This window comes from Jaculus jaculus, chromosome 6 (assembly GCF_020740685.1).
Source record: "Jaculus jaculus isolate mJacJac1 chromosome 6, mJacJac1.mat.Y.cur, whole genome shotgun sequence".
Classification (NCBI taxonomy): domain Eukaryota; kingdom Metazoa; phylum Chordata; class Mammalia; order Rodentia; family Dipodidae; genus Jaculus; species Jaculus jaculus.
In genome coordinates this window covers 10,059,350-10,087,129 of record NC_059107.1, presented here as the reverse complement: position 1 = coordinate 10,087,129, position 27,780 = coordinate 10,059,350, and the positions used below count along the sequence as shown (strand labels likewise).

At 41.5% G+C, this 27,780-nt stretch overlaps 1 protein-coding gene and 1 pseudogene across 1 annotated transcript; one reads left to right on the top strand and one right to left on the bottom strand.

Moving 5' to 3' along the window:
* Window positions 1–2,106: 2,106 nt before the first annotated feature.
* Window positions 2,107–25,382, bottom strand: LOC105943958 (zinc finger protein 2 homolog). Its single transcript, XM_045151722.1, has 5 exons — window positions 25,360–25,382; window positions 25,020–25,204; window positions 18,017–18,121; window positions 8,703–8,792; window positions 2,107–5,481 (listed from the first exon to the last, which is right to left on the bottom strand). The coding sequence occupies exons 1-5, from the start codon at window positions 25,380–25,382 to the stop codon at window positions 3,707–3,709; spliced, it is 2,178 nt and encodes a 725-aa protein (XP_045007657.1). The 3' UTR covers window positions 2,107–3,706.
* Window positions 25,383–27,310: 1,928 nt separating this feature from the next.
* On the top strand, window positions 27,311–27,696 carry LOC123461592 (annotated as a pseudogene).
* The last annotated feature ends 84 nt before the right edge of the window (window positions 27,697–27,780 follow it).

Here is a 27,780-nt window from a genome sequence, read left to right as displayed (position 1 = left end):
GGACCTGGGGAACCGAGCCTCGAACCAGGGTCCTTAGGCTTCACAGGCAAGCGCTTAACCACTAAGCCATCTCTCCAGCCCTGATAACATCTTTTTAAAATTACAGCTGATTCTTCCTTTGTAAAAATTTTATGCAAACATATGCTTTATAAAGAATTTTGTTTTTTGCATTAAGTATAACCCAATTTTGCTCTAAGTTATTTATAGCAAGTCAACTTTTCTCCCACATTGATTGCAGGGACTTTCATGTTAAAATTTCTTTTTACACTTTTGTTTTTCAAATTTTTATTAACAACTTCCATGACTATAAACAATATCCCATGGTAATGCCCTCCCTTCCCCCACTTTCCCCTTTGAAACTGCTTTCTCCATCATATCCCCTCCTCCTACACTTGCATTTTTATTTACTGTAGCAAGGATCTTCCCACAATTATTTCTTCCTATCTAGTATTGTCTGCCTCCACTAAATTTGGGAAATTCTATCGCAAATTCTGGAGTTAAAGGCTCTATTTCTTTCATATCACTATTCTATCTTTATTATTTTTTCATTTTGACACGGTGCCTCATTACGTAGCCTAGTTTAGTTTAACAGTTGAACCAACCAGGCCAAGCTTTCTGATTGCTGGGATTATGGGTGTGCACTATGACATTAGGTATACTATAGTTTTAATTTGACATAAGATCAAGGTAATTCAAGATGTGGGCCTTCTCTATTTGCACAACCTGCCACCTCTCATAACCAATGTGTTGCTCTGTGTTGCCATAATATTCTCCAGAGTTCCATACCTGGACAATGAGTGTCCACCCTCCAACACTTACCTACAAATAACAAATAAATATTTTGGAACTTACCAACAAAAAACATTTTCTCACTTGGCACTTGTATTAAGATGAATTAGACACCAAATAGTGTTCAGAAAAATTCAGTTTCTCCTGAATTTTGTTATTTCAACCTCCTCTCACTAGTGAGTCAACAGATAAACCAGATCCTTCTAAACATTTAAGATCTTGTGCTATGAAACTCTACATATTTGCATTTCCATGAAAATAATCAATGCCAGATACATTTGTGTTTCTTCTAACAATCCAATGGTTTTTCCAGCCCTTTTGTCACAAGAAAAGTGAATATGGAACATCAGGGATCCCTAACTGTAGCAATGACGTTTTCCAGAATCCATTCTTTCCTCTTTTCCTGGTGAAAATAAAGTTTAGGTTGTCTGCCAATCTTAAGTTTGTTTCTAGAATTGAAGGTGATGTGCCATAAATATCTGTTTTCTTTACCCAGTCTAGAAGACTGAGTGATACAAAACACAAAATATTCTTTCAAAAGTATGAAAAGCATGTGTTCAGAATTAATTTTTCTCCAAGTCCACGAATCTTCAGGCATTCTGGATAATAACTGCCTATTCTCAGCAGCAGGCAATGTTTTTTCATCTGTGGTAATCCTGCCATAGTGGTGCTTTATCCCCTATGTGGTGTCTTCCAACTAGATTAAGACTCCTCAAACGAACTTCAAGACATACTTGAAAAGGAGGGTTTGTGTTCACTTTTGTTTGTGGGAAATGGTCTTTTCAGTTAAATTTAGTTGAGAGAACTTCTTTCAGGGAAGGTGATATTTGAATCACATGTTCCAATAGACTCAGACACCCCTGACAATGATGGAAATTTTTGTTGTCAGATAAGCAGAACCTGCTTGCCTTTCTTGTCCTGGGTTCTTGACATCTAGTGAAAATTGCCAAAAAGTTACCATATGCCAAAGTAATAAAATATATAATACAATCTTTCAGTATAACAAGATGCAAATAGGTCCAAATGGCATTTAATGTAGAAAACATTAGTGTAAATTACAACATGAAGGAGAGACACACTGCACTTTTGCTGGGTGCCATCATGTAAAATGACTGCTAACACAACACTCATATCCATCAATCACACACACACGGGGGCATGTAGTCCATGGACTACTGGGTGTTCAGCTGCATCTCTGGTATCCACTATGTGCCAAAAATGATCTCAAATTCTAGCTATGACAATCACAAGTATCCCCAGGCAATAACCAATGCACCCTGAAAGGCAGCAGCATCAACATGTATCTCATGACAGATATTTAAAAAACTTCAACATTTATTATTTCTCATTAAAAATGAGGATACAAATTCCATAGTTTGTAATTTCCCTTGGTCAAAAAGTTCTGAAACATATTCTTTAAAATTGTGCTGGAAGCATTTCCACATGAAAGAATGTATACTTTAGTTTGTTTTCAATGCCAGATAACATAGTCAAACTTTGAGATAATTTTATCATTTGTTTTCTCCCATAAAACCACATGAGAGTAAAATGTGGCAACACAGGTTTCTCTCAAGTTAATTTTCTAAAGCAACAAGCAGTTTGTTTCAACAATGTATGAAAGTAAATTAATGGCTGTGAGTTTATTTCCTGTTACACACCATGCAGAATGTTATCACTAACACAACTAAAGAGATTTACAGAGCATGTAGAAGGATCACTGCTCTCCAACAAAAACCTCTTCAGGTCACAGCACCCTTCTCTACACAGTATCCTAAAGCATGTTGGAGGTTATCTGCATTTCAGGACAAACACATGAAAATGCAGGGAGAATTTAAGATATTTTGGGGAGGCAATGTGGAAATAAATGCCATCACATGCATTTACATCCCACTGAAATGTTAAGTTAGATTCACAAATGGTAACACCGCAAAACACAGGCTGAGCTGGACAGCAAAGAAAGTAATTCAAAGAACACACTGCATTCAGGACTTGTTGCCTTTGTGAGATGAATGTTTCTGGGTTGCTTTGTCACAAACCATTTCTCTTATTAGTAAGCTTTTTAGGGTATCTCCCCTGGATTGATTAAAATGCCACTTGACATTTAACTGGAAAAGGTAGTTCTTCCAGATATAGTGGCTGCATTTCTTTCCAATATGTTAATGTTTGACATCCTGCCAAAGGGTTTACCACAAACAAAAAACTCATGTGCTTGCAAATTGAGCTCACTCATGTTCCAAGAGGTTTAATTTTTGGTGAAAGGCTTTTCCATGTCCATTACGTGACTTTCTCAGCAGTGTGAGTTCTGTGATGTGCAAATATCTGGCTTTCCTAAAGGTTTCTCTGTTTACAGTATACTCACCTATGTACATTTTTTTCATGCACAGTACAAGATGCCTGATGTTTTAAACATTTTCTATCTTTCACATTCATAAGGATTCTCACAAGAGACTTCTAATGGTCATTGAGCTTTGTTTTCTAGTTAAGTACTTTTCTGCAAATAAATTATATTCTTTGGGTTTCCCCCTTATGTTTTTTCTTTGGTATGCAGTAATGGACAACTTGTGGTCGAAAATTTTCCATATACATAGGCTTTATCACTTGTGTGAATCACCTAAATGAATGCTAAAATATGACATATGGGCAAAGGTTTTTATACAAAAATTTACTTGGCTATACACTTAGATGTACACTAAGTCGTACTGTATAGTTAAGAGTTCCTACACTCTTCTGTTCATATGGTTTCTCACCTCTATGAGATCTTTAATGTACCATGAAGTGGAGCTTTGATGGAATATTTTACAGATCTTTACTTTTGTAGGGTTTCTCACTCGTGTAACTTCTCTGATGTACCAGTGTGATGTCTGGCAGAAGGCCTTTTCCCATGAATCACACCAACAGTTTCTCACCTCTGAATCCTCTAATGTGCATGTGGAGATGACAAACGGCTACAAGTTTTCCTAGGTTCATAGGGCTTTTCACCTAGATGAGTTCTCTCATGTGCAATCAGGCGGTGCTTCTGCTTAAATATTCTTCCACATACACTGCACTCATGCGACTTTTCCCCCGAGTGAGTTCTTTGATGTCTAGTGAGATGAAACTTGATACTAAATGACTTCCTACATTCTTGACATTCATAGGGTTTCTCACCAGTGTGGATTCTCTTATGTGTGTAGAGGCTCGGGCTCTGCTTAAAACTTTTTCCACATACAACACACTCGTAGGGTTTCTCACTTGTGTGAGTTCTCTCATGCGTATGAAGATGGGAATTCTGCTTGAAACTTTTCCCACATACATTACACTCATAGGGTTTCTCACCTGAGTGAGTTCTCTGATGTATAGTGAGATATGACTTGAGAATAAATGACTTCCTACATTCTTTACATTCATAGGGTTTCTCACCGGTGTGAATTCTCTGATGTGTGTAGAGGCTTGTCCTCTGCTTAAAACTTTTCCCACATGTAGCACATGCAAAAGGTTTCTCACCTGTGTGAATTCTCTGATGTACAATGAGAAATGACTTCAGCCTGAAAGTTTTCCCACATTCCATGCACTCATAGGGCTTCTCTCCTGTGTGAGTTCTTTGATGTGCATTTAAGTGGGTTCTCTTGTAAAAGGCTTTTCCACATGTATTACACACATAGCGTTTTTCACGCATCTGAGTTTGCTGATGTACAATGAGTTCTGACTTGTGACTGAGAGACTTCTGACATGGTTTATATTCATAGGTTTTCTCACCTGTGTGAGCTCTCTGGTGTGAATAGAGGTTTGGTGTAGGGTTAGTGTTTTTTTCACATTTTTGAGGACTTGGATTTTGGAGGTTTGATTTCTGGTTAATGGTTTCCCCAGATATATTGTATTCATGGGATTTCTCACCTGGGTGAGGTTTCTGAAGCACAATGCAATTTGATTTTGGGCAAAAAGCTTTCCCACACACATTCCTCCTTTCCCCTATGTAGATTCTCTGATTAACACTTAGTTTTGATATCTCACAAATGCACTTCTCATTTTCATTACAAACATAAGACTTTTCCCCTACAAGCAAACTCTGATGTTTTCTGTGGTCTGGTTTTTTAATGAACATTGCCTCAGAATTGCTACCTTTACAACATTTCTTTTCTTTGTGTGTTTTTACATGCTGAGTGAGCTTAGACTTCTTATAGAACAATTTCTGGCACACGTTACATTCCAATGTTTCCTCTCTTAACTGGGTCATCTCCTGGGCAGGAAGAGTTAATATATCTAAGTCTTTCTCATGTTCTCTGAATTTACTGGAGGTATCTCCTAGAGGAAACATACTATGTGACCATAATGTCTTCATGTGAAAGGCTTCACTGTGACCACAATACTGAAAATACTGTTTACCAGGTTCAACACTGTGATACAGACTAGGAGGCTCAGGACATCTGGGGAGCATTTCGGTTACAATACCAAGTTCCTCACTAGCCTGCAGCTCTTCGGGTTCACAAGGAAGAAGCACATTATCCCATATATTGAGCAGCTCTGATCTTATCTCAGAAGTGTTCCTGTTGTTTACAGTTAGATTTAAACCATGATTTGAGGTCACATTGAATATTTCTCCCAATTTAAACCTCTTCTCAGTTGATGTCCTGCTGTTCGTAATTACTATATCATACAAATGTCTCTTCTGAATATCTTGGATGGTATCATTCAGGTTCTTCACATTCTGTAGATCTAAAAAGCAATAAAAGTAGCCATACCTATGAACAACACAGAAGCCTCTCTGATATAACTGCAATATAATACATCTGATATAAGTACAATGTAATTATAATTAAATGCTATCCTAATAACCTAAGATTACAAAACACTGATATTAATGATTAGGTATATGGATTATGTCCCTGATGAGTTAACATAACGGACTAGACTAATATATTTTATAATGTTATCATACTTGCATTACATTGTTTTGTTCTTTTGAAAAAATAGACAATAGTAACCTAATGTATAGCTATGGAGTTTACTAGTTAATTTCATCTACTTATAATAGCAGTGGATATAATCTTATTTTATATTGCTTCTATATCAGTTGTGAAATGGAGGGGTTTCCCGAGCTAATATTTGCATGGAATCAACACTTGTCTATTACTGTAACAAGAATGTAATTCACAGCAAGCATCATTGTCCATGTGTGTTTAAACCTTACTTTCTCGGGAAACAGAAGCAGATACCTGTAGCATTTTTCAAATGCAAATCATCTTTCTTCCTATGGAAGATGACAGCTTCATAGCTTCCCTAATTTAATTTTGATTAACCATAACATGTAAATAAATCTACACTCAAGAAAATGGGTTTGCAAACTAACTGTACTTACAGTATGTCAATTCTGGGGTTTGGGCATACTTCTGTCATTTCTACATTTGTTCTGGACAAATACACGTTGACTCATAAAATTATGCTTCTTCATACTTTAGAGATTTTGTTAATTAAATTTTAATCACTGTGCCATCTCTCTAGCCTACAAATTATTATTTTTTAATGACTTTTATTTAGGGGGAAGAGAGAGAGCAAGAGCACAAGCACATGGACCTCTTGCCACTGCAAATGAACTCCAGACACACTGTCCAACTCTTCTGCATTTGGCTTTATGTAGGTACTGAGAATCAAACCCAGGCCAGTAGGCTTTGGAAACAATTTCCTACAACTGCTGCTGAGCCATTTCCTCAGCCTCACTTGCTAAATTTTCCTAAGAAATGGAGTTTTCTGTATAAATCTATTGCATTTGTTGAATTAATTTCCACAAAGAGCAAGTTATAAGGCTAATTATTATAATCCCTAATAAAATGAGTCTTTCAACAAGTCATTCTTATTTTCTGAATTCATGTCCAAGACCTCCTAGATGGCATACCAAGCCCAAATCTAGCCTATCCATGGGACTCTTTCATTTTTATAAACTGGTGTCTTACAGGTTGAGGATATAGCTTAGTGGTAGAGCACTTGTCCAAACTATTATCTGATAACATGATAAACATGGACATAATTCTAGGAATCTTTTCTAATATTCTTATTAATTTCCCTAGTTGACTGCCTGAGGAGCTATGTTTTCAGTATTTGTTTAAAACTACTGATATACATGGGGCTGGAGACATAATTCAGTGGTTAAGGGTGCTTGCTGGCAGAGCTTGCCTGCTCAAATCGGATTCCCTAGTACCCACAAAAAGCAAGATGAAGAAAGTGGTACATGCATCTGGAATTTGTAGTGGCAGGAAGTCCTGGTATGCCCATATTTGCTCTCTTTCTGAAATAAACAATTTTTTTTAAAAATAAAACTACTGGGCTTGAGAGATGGCTTAGCAGTTAAGCGATTGCCTGTGAAGCCTAATGATCCATTTCAAGGCTTGATTCCCCAGGACCCAGGTTAGCCAGATTCACAAGTGGGCGCACATGTCTGGAGTTTGTTTGCAGTGGCTGAAGGCCCTCGCGCACCCATTCTCTGTATATCTCTGTCTCTGTGTCTGTCACTCTCAAATAAAAAAAAAAAAAAAAAAAACATTTAAGTTACTGACAAAACTAGAATCTATAATGAAATAATCACCATTCCGAAGTCTAGAGTTCATATCCACCTACATACTGTATACAAAATTTGGAAAAAAAACTTGTGGTCTCAAAAGTAAACATAGTTCAAAAGCAAGCATAGTTTAAAAGTAAAAATCTTCTTTCAATGGCTTTTTAGAGCTTTTCTATTCAGGACCTTTCTCTCATATAAATAAAGAAAAAAATGTAGTTATTCTTATAAGGCTAAAATTTCAGTCTCCCAACACAATAGAAGATCTTCAGAACACAATGAATTTCTTGGATCACTATTGTTAGTCCCATAACAACAGACTAGTGCCTATGAGGGTCAAAACAAAGTAATTAAAAAAATAGGCTGGGCTAGAGGGAAGGCTTAGTGGTTAAGGCATTGGCATGCAAAGCCAAAGGACCCTGGTTCAATTCCCCAGGACCCACATTAGCCAGATGCACAAGGGGGCACATGCGTTTGGAGTTTATTTGTAGTGGCTGGAGGCCCTGGTGTACCCATATTCTCTCTCCCTTCCTCCCTCCTTTCTGTCAAATAAATAAATAAAAATAAAATGTTTTTAAAAAACATGAACTTGAGCCATGTGTGGTGGCTCATGCCTTTAATCCCAGCACTTGGGAGGCAGGTATGGCGATCACCATGAGTTCGAGGCCACCCTGAGACTACATAGTGAAATCCAGGTCAGCCTGAGCGACAGTGAGACCTTACCTCAAAAAAAAAAAAAAAAAATGCTGGAGAGATGGCTTAGTGGTTAAGTGCTTGCCTGTGAAGCCAAAGGACCCCAGTTCGAGGCTCAATTCCCCAGGACCCACATTAGGCAGATGCACAAGGGGGGGCACACGTCTGGAGTTCATTTGCTGTGGCTGGAGGCCCTGGCGTGCCCATTTTCTCTCTGTCTGTCTCTCTCCTCTATGTGTGCTTGCAAATAAATAAAATAATTTAATAAAAATATGAAAAAAAGTGGGGAGCTGGAGAGATGGCTTAGTGGTCAAGAAATTTGCCTGGGAAGCTTAAGGACCCAAGTTCAATTCTTCAGAATCCTCATAAGCAAGATGGACAAGGTGGCGCATGCATCTGGAGTTTGTTTGCAGCAGCTAAAGGCCCTGGCACTACCATTTCCCACCCTCCCCCCCAAATAACCAAGCCCCTGAAGAGGTCCCAGAAGAGCTATACAGTAAATATCACTTGCTGAGCCTAAGACAATATATAAACAGGAAAGAAGGGATGAATTTACATGGGAGAGCTTTCCTTGTAGACAGTACACAGCAAGTATCTGATGAGTAAGAGTTATCCTTAAGCCTGTGACAAAAAGCTCAACACAGACACCATCTGCCAAGCTCTCTTCATCCTGATCTAGGATTCATTCACTGACCTGGCAGGCCTTGGACTGGGGCATCTTCCGTCCATGGTCCAGCTCCTTGTTCCAATTTCAGGATCAACTCAGGTTTGGTATTGCACTGACCTAGTGGAAAAGAAACAGAGGAAAACTAGCTTTTTTCAGGCAGTTAGTTAGGGACAGAAGCCCAAAGAGAGAAAAAAGAAGCGCCATTCTGTCCATCTGGGCAAAACTGAAACTTGGGTCTGATCCTGTCTCCCCAAGATGCTGCCAGCGACATGCCAGAAGTAACTGCCTCCTACTTCTTCAGCTCAACCTTTCTGAGTCATCCCTCTGAATCCATGATCAAATCTTAGCTCCTACTGCTAAGCCCACAAACTAATCAGATTTTGGTCCCTCCTGGTCCAGCCCTTTGAAAAATCCGAACTAACCAGGTCTCTGTTTATGCACTTGAGACTGATGACAAGGTTCACCTGGATGGGATATCTGCTCCATATAAAAGAGGTCATCCACATAACCCAGCCTCTTCTTTCCTGGCTTGCTCTGCCCTCTGATCTCTGTCTGGAGGCAGTAAGTCCAGCTCCCCCTATCTTCCTGGCCAGGCAGGGGAGAGCATTGTTCCTTGGCCTGGATATTTTTCTTCTTGGATTTGACCTGCCTTATGCTCTGGAATAACTTCTCACTTTAATCACATGTATGACTTTTCCTCTAATCCCAGGATCTACCACTTGTGTATTCCTTTCAAACTCTAGATGTACCATGTGGGTATTTCCCCTAAACTCTGGGTCTGCTACCTGTGTAATTTCTCTAAACTTGGAGTAACTATGGGTGTAAATCTTTACTACCCATTTCTCACCTGAATTTCATCATCTCTGCTTTGGTACTCTCTTCTTCCCCAGCTCACTCACCTGTTCTTCTCTTCCTTTTGCCCCATGACCTGGCCTAAATATCCATGTGAGTTTGTCCCTTCTTTCCAGCTTGACTGGGAACAGGAGAATACTTATATCATCTTGGCCTGGGTATTTTTCTTCTTGCCTTCTATCTGTGTCATGCTTTGGGGGTACCCTCACACTTTGATTATATGTAAGATTTATCTTTGATCTCTGAGTCCTTCACTATTTCTTAATCCTCTCTGGTCTGTTCTTTGAAAGGGCTTCTATGTTCAATCTCCTGTGAATGTAGAAGTACCCCAGCCTTCTTGCAGATACTAATTTTTTCCTAAATAGACCTCAAAAATTATGATTTCTCCCTAAGTAAACTCATTAATTTGTAATTTAGCCTTCTCAAGTCCATTTTATTATTTGTTAAAATAAAGACCTAAAATGGGGTTCATAAGTTTGGGGGACCCCTCCTAAATCCAAGAATCATGCACTACTATTAATAGGAAATGTACAAGTTCTATCAAACTGCTAAGTAAGGCCTATTAAAGAATGACAGGATGCCAGGTGTAGTGGAACACACCTTTAATCCCAGCACTTGGGAGGCAGAGATAGGAGGACTGCCATGAGTTCAAGGCCACCCTGAGACTATGTAGTACATTTCAGGTCAGCCTGGGCTAGAGTGAGACCCTACCTTGAAAAAGCAAAAACGAATGACAGGGCTGGAGAGATGACATAGCAGTAACGTGTTTGCCTGCAAAGCCAAAGGACCCTGGTTCAGTTCCCCAGGACCCATGTTAGCCAGATGCACAAGGGGTGCACACGTCTGGAGTTTGTTTGCAGTGGTTGGGGGCTCTGGCACACCCATTCTCTCTCTCTCTTTCTCTGTTAAATAAGTAAATAAATAAGAATGACAGAGGTGATGGGCTGGAAAGATGGTTTAGTGGCTAAGGCGCTTGCCTGCAAAGCGAAGACCTTGGTTTGATCCAGGACCCATGTAAGCCAGATGCACAAGGTGGCACATGTGTCTGGAGTTTATTTGCAGTGGCTGGAGACCCTGGCATGCCCATTCTCTCCCCCTACCTTTCTCTCAAATAAATTTTAAAAAATAAGAATGATAATACATCAGTTTATACCTTTGGACAACATGAACATTTTATGAGAGCTTTAAGAATATCTAATAGACTCAATAAAACAAATCATTCTCAAAGGTACATTACAAAGTGTCAAAGTATGAAACAAAGACTATAAAACAACAAGAGAGCCAGCATGGTAGCACAGAAACTGGAATTTTATATATATAAAAAATTATGTTCTCTAAGTCTATTTTAATTATATTTTACCCAACAGGGGCAATAAAAGGCTGTGTGGTGGTTTAAAAAAAATTATGTATATATTTATGTAGAATAATTCACTGTTTCAGGGTAGCCTAGGGAGGTTTATATCCCAAAAGGGGGTAGGATTTTATATATTCAAAAATACTAAGGAAAAAAAGCATTACATTACTTACTAAACAACATCCATTACAGTTAACAGTAGGTTTCTCTAACAGTAGAAACTTACAGACCCAGACAGGATGGGATGATATATTCAAAGTATAAAGAAATAGTTCTAATCAACAACAGTTTACCAAGAAAATTCAAGCCAGGCATGGTGGTGCACACCTTTAATCCCAGCACTCGGGAGGCAGAGGTAGGAGTATTGCCATGAGTTTGGGGCCACCCTGAGACTACGTAGTACATTTCAAGTCAGCCTGGGCAAAACAAAACAAAACAAAGAAAATTCAAAAATAATTGAGAAATGAAAGCTTTCAGATATAAACAATTCACAATATTCATTATGCCTAGACTCCCTAACAAATGATCCACGAAGTAAGTCTCACACTAGAAATCCCACAGGATAGTACCAATATGAAAACATGAAAGGGCAAAACTCAAGTGTAGAGCAAATGCATAAAGAGAAACTGACAAGAATTAACTTTCATCTGTATAGGAAATCACCATACAACACAGATTTATAAGCAAGGAAGAAAAGAACAGAAGATATGAACAAACAGCAACAACAAAATGCTAAAAGAATAGCAGTGTGGCATAACATTAACAACTGTGAGTGTAAGCACATGGTATTCTCTCATGAAAAGGCAGAAGCTGGTTGAGTGGGTAACATGAAAACAGACCCAGTGATGCACCAGTGAAGATAGACAGACACTCAAAGTTAAGATAGAAAAAGGTGTGTTGGGAATACAGAGCTCAAAATTGTAAAAACTTAACATTTATCCCGATAATATAAGCTTAAAATTAAAAAGTGCAAGAAGAGACAAGTGTCACCATGGTAAATTCAAAACAGTAAATAAGGTGCAGTGTTGATGCTATAGTGTATTTGGTGGCTTGAATGTACATGTCCCCAACAGCTTAAAGCTTAAGCTTCCTACTCAGTGCCCAGAAGGCAGAACTCTACTCGTGTTCCAAGCTAGCTCTTGGTGTTTTCATCTTTGCTGTGAATGTGTGATTTTGCAAACTGGCTCTCTGTATAAAAAAGAGCACTGAACAAGATCTACCCTCAGTGATACCTCCTGCAGCAGGCAGCTAAGTTCTTACGTAGGAAGCTTAACTTTAATCAAAAATCCTTGAGAGCCGGGCATGGTGGCGCATGCCTTCGATCCTAGCACTTGGGAGGCAGAGGTAGGCGGGTTGCCGTGAGTTCAAGGCCACCCTGAGACTATATAGTGAATTCCAGGTAAGCCTGGACTACAATGAAATTCTACCTCAAAAAAAAAAAAATCCTCGAGGGCTCGAAAGATGGCTTAGCAGTTGTAGGTACTTGCCTGCAAAGCCTAAGGACCCAGGTTCAATTCCCCAGAACCCTTGTAAGCCAGATACACAAGGTGGCGCATGCATCTAGAGTTTGTTTGCAGTGGCTGGAGGCCCTGGCACACCCATTCTCTCTGCCTCTCTCTCTCCCCAAAACATATATAAATAAAATATTAAAAAGTTGGGCTGGAGAGATGGCTTAGCGGTTAAGCACTTGCCTGTGAAGGCTAAGGATTCCAGTTCAAGGCTTGATTTCCCAGGACCCACGTTAGCCAGATACACAAGGGGGTGCACGTGTCTGGAGTTTGTTTGCAGAGGCTGGAAGCCCTGGCGCGCCCATTCTCTATCTATCTGCCTCTTTCTGTCTCTCTGTCACTCTCAAATAAATAAAAATGAACCAATAAAAAATAATTTTAAAAAAATATTAAAAAGTTAAAAAATTCTTAAGAAGCTGGGTGTGGTGGCGCACGACCCTAGTTCCAGCACTAAGGAGGCAGAAGTAGGAGGATGGCCGAGAGTTTGAGGCCACCCTGAGACTACATAGTGAATTTCAGGTCAGCTTGAACTAGAGTAAGACCCTGCCTTGAAAAACCAAAAAAATTCTTGAGACTATGGGGGATGTATATTCGTATTCAAACCATTACAACATGTAAATAAATAATGCTTGTGAGATAAGGGAACACTGGAGGTAAATCACACTTATGGGACAAAGGGGCTTAGCAGATATTTGTAGAAGATTTGATCCAACAGCGAAAGAATACACTTCTCCATACCAGCATAAAGGCCCTCCCACATGCATCAAAGGCAGGAAACAAATCCTTACTATATTAAATATATATGAGGGCTGAAGAGATGGCTCAGTGGTTAAGGCGCATACCTGCAAAACCTAACAACCTGCTTTCAATAACCTAATTACCATGCAATGCCAGATGCACAAAGTGGCACATGTGTCTGGAGCTCATTTGCAGTTGCTGCTGAAGGCCCATAAAGAAGTAACATAGGTCAGAGAAGAAACACAGGAACTTGATATATTTAAACACTCACCCACCCACTAAGAGTTGGATTTTAAAGATAAAACCAACCAAAACTTAACTCCTGCAGCTCAACATGACAGTGTTCCTGCTCCAGTCCTGGGTGCTTCACTCTTGGCATAACCAGCTGAGCCCATCCACTAACATGAAGCAAGAAAAGGGCACTGGTGAGAAGCCTTTTACTGAGCCATATGATTCAACACCAGGAGAGACAGCCCTAGAAGATGTCTCCCAGCAAGCTCGCTGGGCAAATGATCCAAGCAGACATTTCTCCAAAGAGGAAACAAGCATGGCATTAAGTGCACAACATGCCTGACCCTAATTACCACAGAAATGCAAACAGCATCAAACAAAGGGACTGGTGATGAGACACAGGGATAGAGTGCTTGCCTAGCATGAGCAAGACCTTTGGTTCAGTCACCAGCACAGAAAAACAAATCTTTGTAATGGTTCCTATAGTTATTTCCCTAATGTAAGATTATTGTTACTGGGGACTTCCACTCACCCATGGACACCAGGCTGCTATAGGTCTCCAGCATCACGTCCCTGAAGAGCTTCTTCTGTGACTCACTGAGGTCCTGCCACTCCTCCCAGGTGAAGTCCACAGACACATCCTCAAATGACACCAATCCCTAAAATGAAATATTCTTCTCAACCCAAGCCTTCAGCCTTGGGTTAAAAGACAGAAATACCAAAGTTCTCTCCTTTGTGAGCACCTCTTATGTGTTTCTTACTTAAGAGTTGCAGCTTGGGCTATAGAGATGACTTAGCACTGAAAGCACTCGCCTGTGAAGCCTAAGGACCCAGGTCTGATTCCCCAGTACCCACGTGAGCCAGATGCAAAAGGTGGTGGGTGCATGCGTCTGGAGTTCATGTACAGTGGCAAGAGGCCCTGCTGTGCCCATTTTCTCTCTGCTTCTCTTATAACCCTCACTCTTAAATAATATTTTTTTACGTATGCAGCTTGATAAGCACTTTTTTTTTCTTGCAATAAGCAGTCACCTAAAAAGGTTTTGCTTTCTATTATTTATTTATTTTGTTTTTTTGAAGCAGAGTCTTACTCTAGCTCAGACTGACCTGGAATTCACTATGTAGTCTCAGGGTGGCCTTAAACTTTCAGCAATCCTCCTACCTCTGCCTCCCAAGTGCCGAGATTAAAGGCATGCACCATCATACCACCATGCCTGGCTCTTATTTATTTATTTTACTTAAGAGAGGGAGAGAGAAAGAGGCAGACAGGGAAAATAGGTACACTAGGGCCTCCAGCCACTGCAAGCAAACTCCAAATGAAATGTCACCTTGTGCATCTGGCTTACGTGGGTACTACGGAATGGAACCTGGATCCTTAAGCTTCTTAGGCAAGCACCTTAACCACTAATCCATCACTCCAGCCCAAGCATTCTTTTTCATGCAAGAAAAAAAAAAAAAAAAAGTTAAATATCTTGCCTATATAAATGTGCTAATGACAATTGACAAAGGTAGTAAACACAGGCATGTAACTGATAATCTGGTGGTTTTCCATCTAAACACATGTCTCAATGCCAACTACAATTTCAAGAGTCAATTTTATTCAAATTTCATTTAGAAATTGCATTCACAGCCACTCATATGTCCTTCCTAAATCCAAAGAACTGCTGGAATCAACATAGAAACGACTATCATCAATGTCCTATATGGCCCTATATAAGCGAATGGAGGCCAATAAAAAGTGGTCAAACACACTGACATTTTCTTTTACTTATTTGTGTGCACATGCATGCACGTGTGGTATATGGATGAGCCATGACCTCTTATTGCTGTAACACTGCTTTCTGCATCTGGCTTGCATGGATGGCTTAAGAATTGAATCCGGAGGGGCAGGCTTTGCAACCAAGTGTCCTTAGCCAATAAGCCATCTTCCCAGCACTGTCACACTGTCACGTTCAAAGTAACCCATTAAAGCGACATGAGAAGAGACATAAAGCAGAGCCAGAGGGGAAGAACCACACATCACAAGCACCACATCAGGAAACAGAACATTCAGGGGACTGGACCATGGCTGAGTGGTTAAAGGCACTTGCTTACAAAACCTGTCAGCACGGGTCAATTCCCCTGTACTCACATTAAGCCAGAAGCACAAAGTGGCACATGTACGTAGAGTTCATTTGTAGTGGCAAGAGGCCTTGACACACTCATTCTCATTCTTTTACTTTCAAATAAAAATACTTTTTAATTAATTTATTTATTTGAGAGAACGAAAGAGAGAAAGAGGCAGAGACAGAGAATGGGCACACCAGGGCCTCCAGCCACTGCAAATGAACTCCAAACGCATGCGGCACCTTGTGCATCTGGCCTACGTGGGTCCTGGGGAATAGAACTGAGGTTCTTTGACTTTGCAGGCAAAGGCCTCAACTGCTAAGTCATTTCTCCAGCCCAAATAAAAATATTTTTAAAAACACAAACTAGGGTCAGGCATGGTGGCACATGCCTTTGATCCCAGCACTGGGGAGGCAGGCAGAGGTAGGATTGCTGTGAGTTCAAGGCCACCCTGAGACTCCACAGTAAATTCCAGGTCAGCCTGTAAACTAGGGCCTGGGAAGATGGTGCAGAGGTTAAAGTGTGTTTTACAAACTTCTCATGTGTCTTGCAACACCCTTAAGTTGACAAGATTAACCATTACAAATTCATCCCTTCTCAATCTGACAATGCATCTGCTCACTATACTTAATCTCCAAGTAAAGACCATAACAAAGACATAGTCCTATCAAACATGATATAAATATCCTACATATATACAACCAAGAATACATTAATTGTAAGATGTAACTGAAAGATAGTTTAGCCATTAAGAAACTTGCCTGCAAAGCCTAAGGACCCAGGTTCAATTCCCCTGAACCCACATAAGCTAGATACACAAGTAGGCACATGTGTCTCAAGTTTACTTGTGGTGGCTAGCAAGCCCTGGTGTATCCATTCTCTTTCTTTCTCTGTCTCTCTCAAATACAATAGATAAATAAAATTTTAAAAATGCATGCAGGGCTGGAGAGATGGCTTAGCAGTTATGGTGCTTGCCTGTGAAGCCTAAGGATTCATGTTCAACTCTCCAGGTCCCACATAAGCCAGACGCACAGTGATGCAAGCACACAAGGTCACCCATGTTCACAAGAGCGCACACATCTGGAGTTCAACTGCAGTGACTGGAGGCTCCTGTGTACCAATCCCCCCCCCCACTCTCTCTCGCACACATATAAAAAAAAAAAAAGGTAGTCTGTTGGGCTTGCCTCAAAAAAAAATGCACCCATTTATTTCCATAGAAAAAAACATTGTAGTGATGTTTACTTTTCTCTGATATCCTATTATTTAAATAACGTAAATTTAACAACATTTAAGTACAGAAGTATACATAATCAATACTGTATTTGATAACATAAAATATACAAGGGAAGAATACAAAGATACCTAACTAATATATGTGGATATGCACAAAAGCACATGCTTGGAAAGTGCTCTGCCACCATACTAATACTTAGTGAAAAACATTAAAACATTCTCAGTAAAATACAAGTAAATACTCCTAACTACAGTCATTTTTGTAATTGGCTATGTGATTAAATCTGGTCTGTTATCTACTTACTTCTGTATTCCCTCAGCCTTTAGAAGATGCTTCAGCAGGCTAGAGAGATGGCTTAGTTATTAAGACATTTACTTGTCTGCAAAGCCAAAGGATCCAGATTCAATTCCCCAGGACCCACGTAAGCCAGATGCACAAGGTAGCACATGCACCTGTAGTTTGTTTGCAGTGGCTGAAGGCCCCAGCAAGCCCATTCTCTCTCTCTATGCCTCTTTCTTTAAGAGAGACAGAGAGAATGGGCACACCAGGGCCTCTGCCACTGCAATTGAGCTCCAGAGGCTTCCACCACCAAGTGGGCATGTGCAACCTTGTGCTTGCCTCACCTTTGTGTCTGGCTAACATGGGATCTGGAGAGTCAAACATGGCTTGTTGTGCTTTGCAGGAAAGCCCCTTAACTGCTAAGCCATCTCTCCAGCCTTATCTCCCTTTCTCTCTCTCTCTCATACACACACAAGAAAAAGAAAGAGAAGGGGAAGGGGCAGGCCAGGCCTCAACAAACCATGGTTCTCTATTAGGAAGAGTGATGCACACTGTTGTACCTGAAGTATCTGGCCATTTGTTGCCCTGTCTGGGCTGAGTTGTGGTTCCCCAAAGACCTAGTAGGGCATGGTAATACTAAAAGATCCTGTGCTCCAGACACTTCCTTCTATGGTTTGAACAGGAATTTCCCCCATAGGCTCACTGTTGTGAGCACTTGCTCCCCAGTTTGTTGGGCTATTCTGAAGGCTGTGGAGGCCTTTGGTAGTAGAATATGGCTGGCAGAAATACATTACAGAGTGGAAGGAATGGCTCTGAACTTGATATGTACAAGCCTATGGCTCCCAGTTGCTCTCAACTTGCAGGTTTGCCATGATGTGAAGAGCTATTCCTCCTCATGGATAGTCACTCTAACCTGCCACCTTTGCCTGCCATAATGAATTAGCACTTCTGCAATCAAACAAAATAAATGTTTTCTCTCCCACATTGTTTTATTCATGTATTCTATCACAGCAATACAAAAGTAATGAACATGCTTTCTCACCTCCATTGTACAGTAGGCCAACCGTCGCTGGTATCTGATCACTCAACCCCACCAGCACTGAGGAGGAGGAAAAGGAAGGCAGCATCAGCAAGGCAATGACAGAAACTGAAAGAGAGAATGTCCACACAAAGACTGCGGGAAGTAGCTTCAAGCATGCCAGAAGACGTAAGGCAGCTAGTAGAGAACAGTGTTTTCACTGGGCGATAATTGAAGTACTTCATGGAATTTTGAGAAACTGAACTAAGAGTACAGCGAGAAGGTTAAGAACAAACAACAAAAACTATTAACAGAAAACATATACTTGACAGTGTTACAACATTCATATATACATTAGCAGAAAAACGTGTGGAGAGTTATTTAAGTAGGTTGTTTCTCCAAACATTCTAGGTATTGTCATGCATCAGTGGGGTCTTCCTAAAGTTGTCCAGAACTATAAAATTTTAACAAGTCCAGAAAAACCTATTAAATGGATCTGTGCTCTTTAGTATTGGGAAACTGTTACCACTGCAGAATTCAGTCTTACCTCAGGGTATGAGTGGAGCACTGTCCACATCAATCATGCATGTGTCCATGAAGCCTGCTTAGAGTTCACAGATCACAATAACTGATCATGTTATCTTCCTAGGATCCATTTAAACCCTACAAGAGACCTTTGTGGTACACTATCAAAAAAAAAAAAAAAAAAAAAAAACCAGACCAATTTGCATGAGATCTCAATCACTCTAAAAAAAGGCCTTATAGTCTTGGTATCCCAATGTGTCAATGTTAACATCTATGTATATTTCTCTTTCAGTTTGGGGGGGGGGCGGGATTTCAAGGTACAGTCTCACTCTAGTCCAGGCTAGCCTGGAACTCACTATGTTCTCTTAGGGTGGCCTCAAACTCATAGCGATCCTCCTACCTCTGCCTCCCAAGTGCTGGGATTAAAGACATGTGCCACCACACCCAGCACCAGTTTTATTTTTTAACCTACTTTTAAAAAATATTATTTATCTCAGTGGGGGGCAGACAGAGAGAAAGAATGGGCATGCCAGAGCCTCCAGCCACTGTAAACAACCTATAGAAAAATGTGCCATCTTATGCATCTGGCTAATGTGGGTCCTGGGGAATTGAACATGGTTCCTTAGGCTTCACAGGCAAGCACCTTAATTGCTAAGACATCTCTCCAGCCCTTAGTCCACTTTTCAAAACTGTTAAACTACCGAGTAAATTCTAGGTCAGTCTGAGCTACAGCAAGATCCTACCTTGAAAAAACAAACCAACAAAAAAAGTATAAAGCAAGGTAAGGAGTATAACACTTACCACAGATGTGCTCATTTTCCTAGCTCCTTCAAACACACTGAGACCTGAGCAACCACAGCTACAAGAGACGGTGAACAGAAGTTAACAGACTTGTGTTTTGGTTGTGGATTACGCTGTGCAAAGATCCACCCAAGTGCCAAGGAAAAAAGTTACAGACCACCATCACCTTATGTGGAAATAGTCTCCTACACTTGAGAGCTGGCACAGAGATCTTACTAAAGAAGAACAATTTTATTAATTGGTAATGATCAATTATACAACTTATCCACATGTTAATGAAAATATTTGATACTTGCCAAGCAATAATCTTTTTTTCTTTCTTTCTTTCTTTCTTTCTTTCTTTCTTTCTTTCTTTCTTTCTTTCTTTCTTTCTTTCTTTCTTTCTTTCTTTTTTTAGGCAGGGTGTCACTCTAGCCCAGGTACACTTGTAACTCAACTCTGTACCTCAGGCTGGCCTCAAACTCACAGCAATTCTTTTCCCTCAGTCTCTTGAGTCCTGGGCTAAAAGCCATGAGCCAACATGCTAGTTCTTTAGTAACAATTTTATGATGAAGAAATGATGTGACGGACATGGTGGCACACACACACAGGTAGGAGGATCACCATGAATTTGAGGCCACCCTGAGACTACATCTGAACTACAGGTGAGCCTGGACTAGAGTGAAACCCTGACCTGAAAAACCAGAAATAAAAATTAAAAAAAGAAAAAGAAAGAAAAGAAAAAATGTAATGTTTATAGGACAAATATTTAAAGAACATTATGCAACCATGAAAATAAGTCACAGAAAAATACTTCGGTCGCATTCCTTGTTTTCCTGCTGACACAGACGCACCACACAGATTCCACGTCAGTGCTCCCACTAGCACATCTCTTGCTTTGACATGCACAGAAAGCATGCTTCATGCAATCTAACCCATCTGGCCCCAGACTTTGTAAGTAAAATGAACACCACATATTTATTACAATACTGTTGCCCAAAAGCATGTCTCTGCATCCACATCTTCATATAGTTCCCTCCCATTTCACTTGCTCTGTCCAGTGGGAAATCAATAAATGTGATTTAAAAAAAAAAAAAGCTGTTAAAATAAGGTTTCGCAGGGGCTGATAAGAAGGCTCAATGACTAACGATTCATACTTGCAAAGTCGGCTTGCTCAGGTTCAATCCCAAAGCCCAAGTAAGCCAGATGCGAAAGTGGTGCAACAATCTGATGTTCATTTGCAGGCCCTAGCACACCCATACATACATATACATATATGAACATGCAAATAAAAAAATCTAAAAATTTGAAAAAATGAAAATTTCCACTGCAACTTGTTGCAATTACAAGTGTGTATCACTAAACCTTTTTGTACATCAATTTTTGAAAACAGTACAAAGGTTCTTCAAAAACTAAAAGTTCCAAGAATCAAAATTCAGGAAATATTCCCAAAGGAACTGAAATCATAATGTGAAGATAGCTGTCACTACATTTCCTATTGACATAGCATGACTTTTTCCTCTGACATAACATGATCTCTTACTGCTATCTTGGAATAGGTTCACTTGGGCAGGTAGTCATGCCAATGAAATTAACAGTAATACCTTGGTTTCTAATAATGGTAATGAGCAGTTAATACTCAAGAGTGAAGTGGGGCACGGAGGCACAACCTCAGCATTCCGAAGGTAGAGGTAGGAGGATTGCTGTGTGTTCAAGGCCTCCCTGAGATTACATTAATTCCAAATCAGCCTGAGCTAGAGTGAGACCTTACCTCTAAAAACAAACAAAAATTCTCCAGAGTGGAAGGGAGTGGTCACAAGACCAAAGCCTGGGACTCCAGCCATTATTTTCTTTTTTAAAAATATAATTTTGTTTTTAAAATTTTTTTTTACATATTCATTTGGGAGAGAAAGAGGCGGGGGGGGGGGGGAATGGCCAGGGCCTCTAGCCAGTGCAAACCAACTCCAGACACATGCCTGTGCATCTGATTTATGTAGGTTCTGGGGAGTCAAGCCTGGGTCCTTAGGCTTCACAAACAAGTACCTTAAATGCTAAGCCATCTCTCCAACCTCCATTACTTCCTCTTGCTCCCTGTGGTGGTTTGATTCAGGTCTTCTCCCATAAACTTACATGTTCTGAATGCTAGGTTCCCAGATGGTGGCAATTTGGGAATTGTTGGGGGTGGTGTAATGGGTGTTAGAGCCAACTTCCCCTTGCCAGTGTTTAGCACTCTCCTGCTTCTGTTGTCCACCTGATGTTAGCCAGGAGGAGATATCCAGCCTCTGCTTATACCACTGTTTCCCCTTGCCATCATAGAGCTTCCCCTCAAGTCTGTAAGCTAAAATAAACCCTCTCCTCCCACAGCTGCTCCTGGCTGGGTCTTTTCCACCAGCAATGCAAAACTAACTGCAAACATAAAGTCAGTACTGAGAAGTGGGGTCACTGATGCTAGAAGCCTGACTGTGGCTTTGGCCTTTTGAGCTGATTTATAAGAGGAATGTAGAAGGATTTGCAACCTTGGCCTAGGAGAAGCCTTGCAGTACTGTACATACAGCTTAATGAACAATTCTGGTCAGAGTTGAAAGACCTGAATGAAGTAAGAACTATGGACTGTAAGGTTTTGCTTATGAGGGTAAGAAAGAGCTTTACCTGGACCGAGCTAAAGGCAGTGTGAGAGGCTTGCTGTTATGATCATATCCGAAGAACTTGTGCTGCACTGCGTAGAAATGGACTGATGTAAACATAATGACATGACAGAAAAAAAATGAAACTGTTGGGCCAAAACTGCTGCCCATTCAGCTGCAACTGTTTGAGAGATTATAACCATTGGGTTGGGCCAACTGATCTGCACTGGGACAACAGAAAGAATATATACTCTTTTGAAGGGTCCTGAATGCTAATGGACTGTCCTGTTCTTCAAAGTCTACTTGATTACCCCCTGGATTAACAAACTGGTAGCCCAACTGGTAGTATGGAGTGTAACAAATGCCTGACAGAGAGGGTCATTGGATTTGCGACACTTTTGTATTTTAGAAATGGCCATTGGCAGTGTAAGGCAGGCTTGTTGGATTACCTGTGTGGAGACCCAATGGAGCCATGAAGACAAACCATGGATTATCAGACTTGGCGCTACAGAGTTTGATGTTTACCCTCTTTGTTTTAAATCTTGTATTAGTTGACTATTTTTTTTGCTATACCCAATGCTATCTTTTGCAGTGTAAATGTTCATTCTGTGCCATTATAGTTTTTTTTTTTTTTTTATGGCCCAGTCAAAAGACCTTGCACTATGGGGATCTTCGAACATCATTGGGAATGATAAAAATTATGGGGACTTTTAAAGTTGGACTGAATGCATTGCATTTTATTACATGGATGGTTACTTTATGAGGTGGAATATGGTGGTTTGATTTAGGTGTTCCCCACAAAACCTAAGTGTTCTGAATGCTAGGTCCCCAGCTGGTGGCAATTTGGGTATTGGATCCTCCTGGAGGCCATAGATTGTTGCGGGTGGGCTTACAGGTGGTATGGCCAGCTTCCCCCTGCCAGTGTTTGGCACACTCTCCTACTGCTGTTGGCCAGGAAGTGATCCCCTGCCATCATGGAGCTTCCCCTTAGGTCTATAAGCCACAATAAGCCCATTCCTCCACAAACTGCTCTTGGGCGGATGTTTTCTGCCAGCAACATGAAACTAACTGCAACAAGTCCCCCTTCCAGCCCCACAGGCAACAAATGATCTTCAGTGAGACTAGTCTATATAGGAGGTGGAAGCTTAACTAAAGGGAGACTGCATGATGCAATTTCTCTAAGACTGTCATCCACAATGAGCAGGACAACTGCTATGAGGCAGTTGTCTGGGAATCAACCACATTCCAGTACATAACCCTCACTCATGCTGTGTAACACCTAATAAAGTCAATGGTTCACCAGGCTGGACTTTGGTCTTTCATTGATGACTCATCTAGAATGAACAGATGCTTGTTCATGTACCCCAGAAAAAGGGTAACGTAACAACTAAACACTCACTGTTCATATTAGTAAACACACAGAAACAACTCAAGTGTCTTTTAGATGAAGGAAGGCGACCTCCAGCCTCAGGGCGTTCAGATGTTCTCCTGGCAGGCTCCACCCCACAACTTGGTGTGCTCTCTACACAGGACCCTAGGATGACATTCCTAGACACTCCAAGAGACTAGACAAGCAGCAGTGGGTACCTGGTGTCAGACAGTTCTAAAATCCAGGACCAAATAAAGAATGGAGACTGGCTGAGGACAAGTCACCCTATAAAGTTTCCAAGGAGTAGGCCCAACTCAAAACATTCTGATAAAGCCACTGTTCCTAGGGCAGACAAAAGGGCAGGCATAGGGATATTTTATTACAAGTACTCAAACTATCCTTCTGTATTTTCTTCTCATGTAAAGAGCTTACAAAAAAATTAAATCAAGGGAAGGGAGATAGCATACCGGATAAAGGTGCCTGCTTGCAAGTCTTCCCAAGATGTTCAATTCCCCAGCACCCACATAAAAGTGAATGAAATATTCATAGTCCCAAGCCTCTATGTCAAAAAGCCAGGAGAAAGCCCACACTTGAGGGTGAAAGCTGGAAAAACAGCAAACCAAAGGGGGAGGAACCCCACAATTATCAGCCTGGGACCCCTCCCAATTCAGGAGCTTTCTGCTTTACTGACTTTCCTAAAATAAAATGTTTATATTGCCCTCAAAAAAAAAAAAAAAAAAAACAGGGCTGGAGAGATGGCTTAGCGATTAATGTCCTTCCCTGCAAAGCAAAGGACCTAGGATCAACTTCCCAGAACCCACATAAGCCAGATGCACAAGATGGCACTTGTGCCTGAAGTTATGCAGTGGATCTGGAGGCCCTGGTGCACCCATCAACCCCCCGACCCCGCCTCTTTCTCTTACTCTCTCTCAAATAAATAAGGAAAACTAAAAAATAAAAATAAATACCCGGGACTGGGAGTTTAAGGCGCTTGCCTGTAAAGCCCAATAACCTGAGTTTGATTCCCCAGTACCCACGTATAACCAGATGCACAAAGTATGCATCTGGAGTGCATCTGCAGAGGCTGCAGACCCCGAGGCACCCATTCTCTCTGCTTGCAAATAAATAGAGTTTTTTTTAAACCCCACAAAACAAAAGATAGGGGAAACGGGAATCTTGACTCAAGCAAAGTGGAAGGAGAGGACAAAAAAAAACCAAGGTTGTCCTCCTATCTCCCACACACATCTACAGATAAGCATAACAATTACTTAAAATAAAAAATAAAACAAAGTACGATGTCCCCGTGAAGTGTAGCTGGGAACAGATAGTGACAAGCTGGTGAGGGGAAAGGCTGTGGTCCAGGAACGATGGCAGGAGGTGGGATCTGGGGTTTGTCCCCAGTCCTCGGAGGACCTGGGCCGGGGACAGCTCGGAGGTCCCGCTTCCCGTGCTCGGAGGACCGTTGGGGACAACGACGCCCGTCCCGGGTCGCCACACAGGCCGGGACGCGCGGGCAGAGCACGGAGCTGGCAGAGGCTCCAGCGGGAGCTGAAGTCGCCGCGGGGCCGGGACAGGACGCCCGGGGTCGCGGCTACCGCCCAGCCCCAGCCAGAGGGACCGAGGGCTCCGCGGCCCGGCCGAGGCCTGGACTCCGCGGACTCCGGACCCGCCAAGCCGCTTCCCACCGGGTCTCTCGGCCTCCCCCCGCCGCCCCGGCCCGCGCACTCACCATGGCTGTCCGGGCTGTCGCGTGTCCCCGTGGAGCTCCGGCACAGGGACGTCGCAGGAGCGAAGCTACCGCCGCCAACTTCACTAACAACCAAACGCGCAGCCGGGATCCCGGAACCAAGATGGCGGCGCCCAAGACAAAACCGGAAGTTCCAGAGGGCCCGCCCCCGACTGCTGCGTGTTGGTCTGATTGGACCGTTCTCAATCCGTTGTCCATGATTGGATAAGGCTTCAGGTCACGTTCCTGCAACTCAGGGATGCCAGTAGATGGCACCAACAAGTGGCTGAATGAGCCTGTCAGGTTTTTGTGTTAGGGCTGGGCTTCCTCCCTGAGGGTGGACCTCTGGCTGTCAGTGACCAACATCTTTCCTCTTCGAAATGGCCTTCCTATTCAATAATGCCATTCAAATTATAAAAACATCAAAAGATTGGCTCATTGATTTGGTTACAACCTTGAAGATCCAGTGCCTCCCTTAAAAACTTTTTAGCCAGGCTTGATGGCACATGACTTTAATCCCAGGCAGAGTTAGGTGGATTGCCGTAAATTCAAGTCCTCCCTGAGACTACATAGTGAATTCCAGGTCAGCCTGGATTAGGGTGAGATCCTACTCTGAAAAAAAAAACTACTTATTATGAACATCACTGATATAGATGCAAATTCTGCTAGTTTTCTTAGATACTGCCAAAGTTTTCTGCCAATAACTAGCACTGAAATGTCTATTGATATGTAAATGCAAACAATAATAAATGTATAACCCATCCTTTAAAGCTTAATGAATTTAAACAAAATGAATAAATTGGGTAACAACAAAAGGAATTAGTCTGTCATTTGGGGAGATATCAGTGGTTGAAGGTGCTTGCTTGCAAAGTATGACAGTCTGTGTTCAACTTCCCAGTACCCATGGAAAGCCAGACACAGAGAATAGTGCATATGTCTGGAGTTTACATCAGTAGGGGGCCCTAGTATGTCCTTTCTCCCCCCCCCCCCGCCCCTTGCTTGCTTTCTCTTTGTCATAAAAATATAAATAAATAAATAATAAATAAAAGAAACTGGCTGTCAACAATTATTTTTACTCTTCTTATTCCCCAAAGTAATCAAGATGTTTGTTTATAAAAAGTGAATGGGGGGTGCTGGAGAGATAGCTTAATGGTTCAGGTGCTTGCCTGCAAATCCTAAGGACCCAGGTTCAATTCCCCAGTGCCCACATAAGCCACATGTACAAGGTGGCACATGTGTCTGGAATTTTTTTTTTGGTTTTATTTTTAATTTAAAAAATTTTATTGACAACTTCCGTAATTATAGACAGTAAACCATAATTCCCACCCCCCTTATTTTACCCTTTGCAACTCCACTCTCCATCACATCCCCTCCCCCTCACAATCAGTCTCCCTTTTATTTTGACATCATTATCTTTTCTTCCTATTATGAGGGAGGCACCGTGAGGTCATGGGAATCCAGGTCATTTTGTGAATGAAAGACTACTTTGTTGGTTTTTTTTTTTTTGCAGTGGCTAGAAACCCTGGCATGCCCATTCTCTCTCCCCCTCTTTCTCAAATAACCGAAATGTATTTTTTTGTGTGTGTGTGTGGTTTTTTCAAGGTAGTGTCTCACTGTAGCCGAGGCTGACCTGGAATTCACTCTGTAGTCTCAGGGTGGCCTTGAACTCACAGCGATCCTCCTACCTCTGCCTACCGAGTGCTGGGATTGAAGACGTGTGCCACCACACCCGGCTATGAAATGTATTTTAAAGTGGGTTTGGGGGCATGGATTTGTACCAAAGAAACCTAGCTTCTTGCTATCTAATTTAAAAACTTGGAGCTGGAGAGAGGGCTTAGTGATTAAGGCACTTGCCTGCAAAGTCTAATGCCCAGGGTTTGATTCCCCAGGACCCACATAAAGCCAGATGAAGTGGCACATGCATCTGGCATTCGATTGCAGTGGCTAGAGGTCCTGGTACACCCATTCTCTGCCCCCCACCCCCCGCTTGCAAATAAATAAATTTAACTTTTTTGTTTTGTTTTGTTTTCTGAGGTTTGGTGAGGTAGGGTCTCAATCTAGCTCAGGCTGACCTGTAATTCACTCTGTAGTCTCAGGGTGGCCTTGAACTCATGGTGATCCTCCTACCTCTGCCTCCCAAGTGCTGGGATTAAAAGCGTGCGCCACCATGCCTGGCTCAAATTTAAATTTTTTAAAGAAAAACTCTCTTAAAGAGAGAGAGAACCTTGTAGTCACAGCATTTGCCAGAGAACTGAAGAGGAGGAAGAGTCCATAGTTGAACTCTTCCTGCCAAGATGTCTGTTGGTATACCAATTAAACTCCTGTGGCTGAGGGCCACACTTAGCAATGAGTGAGGTGAACACCGGTGAGGTATATGGCGAGAAGGTCATTGAAATGGAGGACAACATGAACTGACAGATATCCAACATCACAGTCACATACAGAAATGGCCAAGGGGCACAGCTGGAGCAAGTGTTTCTCCATGTCAGCAGGATCTACTTCCTGATTTTACCTGACATGTTGAAAAATGCAACCATGTTAAAGAGAATGAGAAATAAAAAACCACACTCAGGGACTGGCTGTGGAAAAGCGGCTATCCTAAAGTCTCAACTGGCCACAAGAGGAAGCAGACATGGAATTGGGGGGTGGGCATGGAAACACCTTCCAAAAACAAAGATAATGTCCCCTATTGAACAGAGCTTTACCCTCCTTCTTTTAGAGGATATTGGTTTCTGAGGGTGAGTGGGAACCTGTGTGTGTCCTA